Source organism: Anser anser (genome assembly GCF_964211835.1).
Source record: "Anser anser genome assembly, chromosome: Z".
NCBI lineage: Eukaryota > Metazoa > Chordata > Aves > Anseriformes > Anatidae > Anser > Anser anser.
In genome coordinates, this window is record NC_139723.1 from 79,451,859 (window position 1) to 79,460,986 (window position 9,128).

At 49.9% G+C, this 9,128-nt stretch overlaps 1 protein-coding gene across 1 annotated transcript in view; it reads left to right on the forward strand.

Moving 5' to 3' along the window:
* NOL6 (nucleolar protein 6) overlaps positions 1-8,909 on the forward strand; it is a 29,556-nt gene extending 20,647 nt beyond the window's left edge. The window contains exons 25-26 of the mRNA XM_083817664.1: positions 7,175-7,276; positions 8,526-8,909. Of these exons, the coding sequence (XP_083673790.1) occupies positions 7,175-7,276; positions 8,526-8,675 (252 nt within the window). The 3' untranslated portion in view covers positions 8,676-8,909. The remainder of the gene's footprint in view (positions 1-7,174; positions 7,277-8,525) is intronic.
* Positions 8,910-9,128: the final 219 nt, after the last annotated feature.

Here is a 9,128-nt window from a genome sequence, read left to right on the forward strand (position 1 = left end):
AAGGCAGGTCCTCAGTTCAAAGATGCTTTGAGTAAGGCATCAAAATCCTCCCCCAGTTCTACTGTAAGTGGCACTGCTTGTTTGCCCGGAAGGATGGGGAGGAGAGGGAAAGGAGGTGCCCGGTGCAGGGTGGGAGGTCTCCTGCTTCTGAGAAGGAAAGTGTTTGAGAAGCTGCAAGTCCCCCAGGCAGATTGCAGAGACCACTGGGAGACTTCTTGGGGTCCAGGATGTGTGAGACAGAGGGGGAGGAATACCCTGCACGAGGAAGCCCAGTGACTGGGAACAACTTAGTATTTCAGTCTCCCTGCTCGTGTCTGGATCTGAGATGGAATATCAGGGCAGGCTCCTCTTGTTCTCTGAACGATGAGGGTTTGACCTGCCACTATGAAACCTGGACACAAGGCATATCCCTGGGTAGGAAATGGAGTTTAAGCCTGAAATCTTCCTCTAACCCACACTGGAAGGGAGGATTAGAGCTGAATGGAGTCTTTCAGCAGCTGCCAAGATGCTGGAGATGCCTGTGTGCATGGGGCCAGAGCTGCTGCATCTCCAGAGAGGTCAGGTCTAAGCGACTCTTGTGGAGACCTGGAAAGAGGCTGACTTCTTACTCCAAGAGGAATTAGAGACTCCTGGAGGAGCCAGTGGGGAAAGCAGGCTCCCTGGGGAGGCTGTTAACAGACCTGCAGCAAATCTGGCAGTGTAATGAGGCACTCGTCAGGAAACTCATCAGGGTGTGTTGCAGTTAGAGCACTTTCTTCTGCTTCTACTCAACTTGCTGTCTTCAAAGAGATGTCAGCAATGACTCCAGAAGAGAAGAGTGCAGATCTTTCCTGGAAAGCAGTTTTAATTATCCTAAGAAATTGACTTAATTGATCCACTCAATTACGACATCCCAAGTGTCTGAATTTCTACTGCCTGTTTTGTCTAATACAGGTAACAATAGACTTGGAATAGGGTTTGGTTTGGGTTACAAATCACAGCTGGCCCTAAATCCAATATACCAACATCCCAGTGAAGAAACGTGGGTTCATGCAAAGGTCACTTTGCCTTGTTGGAAGCAGCGTAACGCTCCCAAAGAGGAGCGTGCAGTCAGTGTCTCTTTTTCTTTGGCCTGAGGGTGCCTGGGAGGGAGCAGAGCAGGAGCTGGTCACGGGTTTCTCAAAAGAGCAAGCTTGGGAGTAGAGAGCCTGAAATCTGCCTTGGCAGCCTTTTCTGGGGGACATTTCCTCCTGTTGAAGGCTCTGAGGTAGGTATGGCTCTGTTTCCCCTGTGGGCATCATATGGGAGGTGTCCTGCAGTACCAGTGCACTTGGCTCTTGTAGCTTCCAGGTCAGTAACAGGCAGATCTGAAAGGACTGATGAATCTCTGGGTAAACAAGTATTTTTTTCTGGAAAAAATCAGAGGTAACAGCTGCATGTGAAGGAGTTGCTATGGGGCACCTTTGCTCACGGATTGCTCAGCCATGTCAGAAGGCCTCAAAAGCGGACTTTGTACCGCATGGATACCAACAAGCAGGTGATGCAGAGCTGTCAGTAAAATTTACCCTGTCAGTAATCACCCAGCCCCGTGTCTTGGGGTCCTGATGCAAGGCCTTTGCCGTGCTTTGACCTGGCTTCAGTTGGTAGCCTCTCCAGCATCCTTGTGTTCTCCCTCCCCTGGTTTTACTGCGCAAAGCATTGTTCAGCTCCTTCTTGCCCTGGAGGCTGGGAGCCCTGGGGCTGATCTGAATGCAGCAAGATGTTGGTACCGGAAAGGAGTGTGGCAGTAGCTCAGTGGCAGCAGCAAATCCTTACAGAAGATTTTTGGATGAGAACGCCTTTGGACACAGAAGTGGCTGGCTTTGACTCAGAGTAATTTGCTCTGCCTTAATAGCACAAACCACAGAATTGAGCAACAGGGTTGTAGCCGTGGTGGTTTTACAGCAACAGAGGGAGACATCTGCCATGCAGCAATGCTGTGGGATTTTGTTCTCTTTTTATGGGTGGAAAAGAAATACCTTTTAATGTGGCAAGCTCAGAAAAGGTCAGTTTTTTAAGTGTCGGGGCATGCTATTGAGCTGAGAGGGACAGGGAGTATCCAGTGTCCTTGGCCCAGTAACCAGGACACCCACTTCTGTCCTGCCCAACCTGTTTGCACCAAGAGATGCCCTGTTGTTCTCAAATCAAAGGGGTGGGCAAGGCAGGAGTGCTCTGGAGCTTCAGGATTGCTGTACGCCTTCCCCCAGTAGGAGAAAATAAAAGGAGGGAAGGTGCTAAGCCCTGACTGCTTTAATTTTTCCTGCTTCAAGGAGATGTGCTACAGGAACTGGTCTGATTGAGTTGATCTGGTGCCTGAGAGGCTCTGGGTAAAGATGAAAGCCTGGTCATGGCATTCAGGCAGTGAATTCTTAAATTCCAGGACAGATCTGATGGAAAAGGCCTGTTCTGGGAGTTGGTCCAGATGAAAAGGCTTTGCAGACAGACGCTTTTGAAGGAAAACAGGTGCCAGACATTCCACAGAGAGGGCTTCCCTCGCGCCTCAGCCTGGAACCAGACTCCCCAGTGCCTACTGTCCCAAGCACCTTGGTGAACAATCCCTGTGTCAGGTCCTTGGGGATTCTCCAGCAAGACTAAATCACGTTTAAGCGACTCAGCTGAGGTTTCCCATCATGACTGCAGGTTTGAGTCGTGGCTGCCATTGAGCAGCGCCTGCAGTTCTGCTCCCTTTGCTGGGGATGTCAGCACAGGGTCAGTCAGCACAGCTCTTGCTCTAGGGTGGCTTGGGTGTCTGTTCTTCAAGGAAAAATCTTTTTGCCTGCATCCAGTGAGCCCTGTGGCTATGCTTACGTCCATCTGCATCCATTCAGCAGCTCACGAAGCCCAAAGACTCTGGTTGCCTTGCAAAGGTCCAGAACTGTTCCTTCATGGAAGGGAAAGTTGAGTGAGTCAGTCTGTCTGTCTATAATGGCTGTTAAGACTTTTTTTCACAAGGTCTTTGGTCTCACTGGATATGAACCGCTCTGTCTTTGAGATTTAGCTTTCTCTGGTCGCATGTGCCTGTTACAGAGCTCATGTCGTCTTGTACAGAGGAGATCTTTCCTGTGTGGACGAGCAGGAGTATGTTTCCTGCTTTATTGTAAACATCCCTTCCTCTAAAGCAATGTTTTGTACTTCGTGCACCTTTGGACAAGACCTACCTGGAAGACTTACAGCCCTTTTCTTTCTTCCTCCTGCAGTATAGGGATGCGCGTCTTGCTAGTGCATGTTGAGAAGGAGTTGGTGATACTGAAAGTTCTCGTCTCTTACAGCATGCAAGTTGTGGTTATGGGATGTAGCTGGAACTGGGGAAATGTTTTCAGGTCAGACGGCTCCCTTCCTGCTTTGACTGACTGGCCTAACTCCTCCTACAGCATCTTTCAGAAGACACAAAGACAAAATGGAAAAGCTTTGGTTTTTGTGACACAGAGGAAACGTTCCTGACTGGATCTCTACAGAGGTGGCAGGAAATTCCCTGCCTTTACAGCTGCGGAGCAGCTCCGTGACCCTTACCACAGTGCCCAGGGTCAGGGTGTGTGTATGCACACGGGTACACCGGTGTGTATCAAAGCACCTGTTCCTCGTGCTGCTTGGCTGAGCTCAGAGGGTGCTTTTGGTTGGGTTTCTTCTGTGTTGGGAATGCTTTCCTCCTCCCATAGGAAGGGACTTTTGCTTGGTGGACCAGTGGATGAGGCATGTTTCCTAATACAGCCAGGAGTTTGTGGGCGTAGGGTTTTGGTGGTGGTATTTTTTTTTCTCCTCCCCACTTGCCATACCTACTTGCCACTAACCTGAACCCCCAGGAGGGGGATGCTCATGTGGCTCTGGTGAGGTGCTAGGAGGTGGAACAGTTTGGGTGGGTTGAAAAAAACATCTTACCAGGGAAATCCCAAACCTAACACTCAGGTTTCTTTTTTCTTTTAAAATTCCTTTGCCACAGAATCAACCCCAGCCTGTTTTTTTTTTTTTGACAGTGCTCCTTGCTCTGTGTGTGGGGGCTCCATCTGTATCATATACTGTGGGTGTTGGGGCCAGGTTGTGTCAGCATGACAAAGACTTTAAAGCATTAACCACGCCTGTAGTTTGTTGGAAGTAAGTAGCTCTTAATAGAGTTTTATACTGTCAGGTCCCTCACTGAGAGTGCTTAAATAGTTCTAACCACTGAGCAAATGTTTAAGTGGCAAAGGCATTCATCAACTGCAGTGTACCAGGAAAAGCTACCAGGCCCATTTCAGAGACCTCCCCAAATTTTGTAGCAGAAGTGGTGCAATGAGAGCCCGATCTCCAGCTGTAAGCAAGCACAGCAGAAAAGTGGGTGGATAAATGATTAGGCAAAAAAAAAACCCACCTCTAAACAACAATAAAGTAGTTGCTTAACTAGCAAGTGCTTACCTCATAGCTAAATCCATGCTTCAGCCCCAGCTGCTTAATCCAGTAATCCCGTTTCAGATGAGGGTATTGTTTTACTTACCGCCTTTCTGCATCCCTTCGGTCCTCCTACCCAGGTGGCTCCCTACAGACCTTGGGCTAATCTTCTCCCAGGCACTTGTTGCCCTTTGGCCGAATGATGAGGCCCCTGTGGGTCACAGCCTGCAGATCCCTTGTACAAACTGGGAACCAGGTGTAGGGTTTGGTGGTCAGGATCCCTCTGAGCAGGGGGAGCTTTCCCTGGGCCTTTAAAGCTGACTTGCGACCAAAGATACGGCAGCTTGGGAAGGGAGTAGGGGTTCAGTGGTGGTCCCCACCTTTATCCATTTTCTCATAAACTTTCCCTTGAGGGAGGTGTCTGCAAGCCGAGGCAAGCCCAGTGGCACAGGGCATAGAGTATGGGATGTGGAAAGGGAGGTGAACTGTTTGCTTTTACTTCCCAAGCCTCTGTACAAACAGAAGCGCAGTGACTAATGCACCAGACCCTCTTAATGCTGCAGTTTCCCAAGAGCTGGACGTGCATCTCTGCAGCTTGGGGAAGCCGGCCTGAAGCGCTGTCACGTGGACCTTGCTGGGAGCAGCGCAGGAGCAGGAGCTCGCCCTTCGCTGGGGGTTTGAATCGGATGCCGTGGTTTTAATGTCAGCCCTCTGCTCCCTCCTGGATGTACAAAAGGTGCTGGGTATCAGGCAGAGCAGCGGTTTTATCGGGAAACGAGCTGAGCCTGGGAGGGTTCCTTTCCTGCAAATGCTCCTGGTTCCAGTCCAATGTAAAAATACCTTTCTCCTAAGGAGCATCACGTGGCACTGAAGACCTCACCCCGTAGACTAACGGGGCCTTTTCGGGTTGTAACATGCTCTGGTCCCCTTTGATTCAGAGAGCTGTGCATTGGCAGTCATCGTGCCGTGTCCTTTGCCCTTTGCCGAGGTTTCCTTCCCTCCTGCCATTTGCCTTTTGGCACAGCTAGGAGTTTTCCTTGTTGACTGGGCTCTGAGCATTGCCCATCGCTCTCAGCTGAGAAGCACCAGGGCAGGTTGCCGCCTCCTCCTCAGTGTATTTTTAGAAAGTGGCCAAACCGTCTTGAAAAACCAGATAATGCCCTGGCCAGCCTTGCCCCCTTGAAGGTCCCGTGCAGTGGGATGAGCTGGCAGGTCTCCGGACCTTCCCAGCTTGCTGGCCTAATCGTGTCGCCCTCTGTTTGTGCTGCTTCAAGTCCGAACTCATAAATCTGGTTGTGAAGGTTGCAGACAACGCTGCCCCTCCCTGCTTATCGGCTCCTTACACTTAAAATGCCACCCCACCCTTCGGGATCAGCGGTAATACCAACTCGATCCACCTTTTCCTCCTACTGCAATCCTGCCATGTCCGTAGATGATGCCTTCCAAACTTGCCTTTGTTTTTTCATGCGCATCATCACAAAAACCTCATGATACAATGATGCCAGAGGAGACCTTTCTTTGTAAGAGTGTGACAGAGATGAAGCTGGGGAAACCAGGGGAATGCAGTTTTCATGGTCCTGTTGACCATCAGAAGGATGAAGAGGGAACAGAGGGACTGTTTCTTGCAGTAGGTTGCTCCAAAACCAGCCAGGCTGTGTGCAGAAACTTGCCGTGTACTGGTGTTGCAGGGGTGTCTTTGCTCAGCCCATTAAGCACGTGCATTGCCTGATGCAAGTCTGCACCGTGATGAACGGGTATCAGGGAGCAGCTTCTTGGCTGCTTGCTCAGCTGCCCTTGGGATGTGTATCTCTAGGTACCAGCGTGCTGCGCGCTGAGCTCTTGGGACAGACCTTTGGGTTTAAAGTTGCTTGCACACAGTGTTGTTTTCTTCTGCTGCAGTGCTCATCCCCTGCCTCCTTGCAGCTCTGGGAACCCAGCTCACGTGGACTTGGGGGAAGCCAGGCTGTGGGCTTCAGTCAGCTCTTCTTGCAAGCTCCTTTTGAACTCTCCTGCCCAGCACCGTCCAAAGAGGTCACTCGTTGACACAGCTGCTGAAACATAGGGGCAAGGAGAGCAGATTTCTTCAGTGCCTCCATCAAATATTTATTTGCACCTTGTAGGACTTTGTGTAACTTGAGATATCTGCTAAGTGTCCTTTTGGGATGCTGGGTATTGACAGCTCGTGTGGTGTTTGTCCTGGGGGAAGAAGGAGCTTTGATGCTCTGGTTGCACAAGGTTGCAGAGCTCTAGATGTTGACCTTCAGGAAGGCCTTTGACTGGGGTTTGTCTTTGCTGCCTTGTAGCGAAACTTTCTGTGGCAGGATAGCCTGCCTCTTGTCATGTGCTGCACCGTGAGGTCTGGGATGTGCTGGGCCCCGGGATTGGGCAGCTTGATGGTGCCAGGTCCATCCAGCTGCTAAGGTGACCATGGTGAAGAACACCCTCAGTGGGTTTCCACCCCAGGTATTCAACTTGCTAGACCTGGTTCTGTTTTCGGGTGCTCTTGCAGGCCTGTGGGAGGTGATGATATATTTTTCTGCTCTCTGGGACAGCCAGAGGTAGCTAGCAATCAGATCTGCGTGCAGAACTGAGGCTCTGCACATCGATGCTGAGGGAGAAGAGGCAACAGGAGGCACTCAGGACTTGTCCTTATGCTGCTTTCCTTCTTGGAAATGCACTGGGCGTGTTGCAGGTTTGGTCCATGCTTGTGCAGAGCTACTATGTGTCACTGGAAGGGATGGGCTCTGGCTCTGCCTCTGGGCAGTCTGGCACAACCTCTTTGTTTTCTCCCCAGGATGCCTTCAGTGATCTCGCCTTGTTCTTCTATGACAAGCATGGTGGGGAAGTGATTGCAGTGTTGTGGAAACCTTTGAGCTTTCAGCCTCAGCCTTTTAAGGTGAGTTTTTGACTCTGCTGAAGGCATGTTGACTTTATAACCTGAAAGCTTGGAGGGCTTTTTCCTGTAATTGTTGTGTCTAACTCTCACCAGCCCAAAGCCCTTTGAGAAGTGGAACTAATACTTCTGTCCCAGTCTTAGAAGGGGTGAAACCAGGACAGGGATGTGGCCACAGTCCTGTCCCTTCAGAAGTCATCCGCAGAGCTGAGAAGGGAATGTGCCCTTGGACAAGCCTAGCACCGTGCTCACTAGGTCAAAAGGGAGCAAAAACCAAAAAACCTCTCTGTCCCAGGTTCTGCTCCCTGGTCCCCTTCTGGGAGGTGGGCAATACATTGCTGCTGAAGATGTTTGGTGTGTGCAGCAGGCTGTCCGATTCCTCTGGGTGTCTCTTAACAGCAACACCTGGTCTGCTAGAAGCTGGGGTGACAAGCCCAGGTTTGAGGTGCTCGAGTCCCGTTGTTGTACAGGGATATACTCCAGCTACAGTGTGTGGGTTGGCGAACTCTAGAGGGTGGTTAAACGAAGTGTGAGGCACACTGGAGTGATTCATGCTGCTTTCTATGAAGGAAAGACGCAGAGAAACTGGTGACTCACGGCTCAGAGTTGGCAGCCCAGGTTTTTCTGCTGTCAGTCTCTGGGTGATTTATCTCCCCTCTCTTCATGGCCAGGGGGCATTGGCCATTCAGCCTAGCTGCGGTTGTGAAACCCAGTTATTCATGGTGGTGAAATGAGAGGAGGAGATGCTGGCATCTGAGCTGAGCGTGGCTTGATTAAACATGAGGTGTATTTCTTCTTTTTTTTCCCATCCTGGTGGAGCCAAAGATCTCTTCTGTCTTGAGGTCTTGACATTCAACAACAGAGCAGAGTGCAGCCAGCTCTTAATCCAGGGTCACGGTGTGGTGCCTAGTGTTTTTGCATACTGTCTGCTCTGTTTGCACAGGCTCCTCCATGTGCCCGTGTGCTCTTTTCCCATCTCCACCATACCCTGGCAGTTATTTCTTGTCCTCCCTTACAGTCTTTGGACTGTGGCTACAGAATGTACCCTAAAAGGGGCAGAAAGGGCCACTCGTGCACTTCATTATCTCTAATAATAAGAGATGGTGGTGGCAAGAAGCGGTGTAGTGGTGTGACACAGGGGTTGGATGTTGCAAGGCAGGAGGGCGATTTACTACTTTTATTTGGGCCTTACGAATGTAGCAAAGCAGCTCTGAGCAGGTGCTGCCGTTTGTACAATGTTTGTGTCCTGCAGGTCTCCAACATGAAAGGAAGGATGGTGACAACCGTGAACAACAAGCTGGTCTGCGTTCCCAACGTGGAGGCAATTTTGGAGGACTTTGAAGTTTTGGGAGCGGGCCTGGTCAAAAGAGTGGAAGCTCGAACAGAGAAATGGACTATCTGAGACCACTGCGAGGTGTAAGAAGGACCTGTCCTGAAGCAGTTCGTTCAGTCCAGGACCGTTCCATTTTATAAATCAGCCCTTTTAGGAAAGGGCTTAGGCTTTTTACATTTCAGAACTGTGCATCTGACTCTATTTATCTTTATATGGCTTGTTCAGAAAAGTGATGGGACCTATTGTTTTTAAGAATGCAGATATCTTTTTATTTTGAAAAAATATAAAAATGGGTTAAATTTTTTTAAGTGTTCCTGTTCATTATAGGAGACAAAGTAGTGTTCATGTGAAAACATCAACGCCTGAAAATTCTGTCTGGAGTGTGTGTTCGGCAGTTTCCTGATTCATAGCAGCTTCTGTTACACTCATGGCTGGCAAAACCAAAGAAACACTGAGCCATCCAAAAATGAGCAGATGTTCCCCTTTGACTTGGGTCTGGTGAGACTTTTCTGGAGCCATATA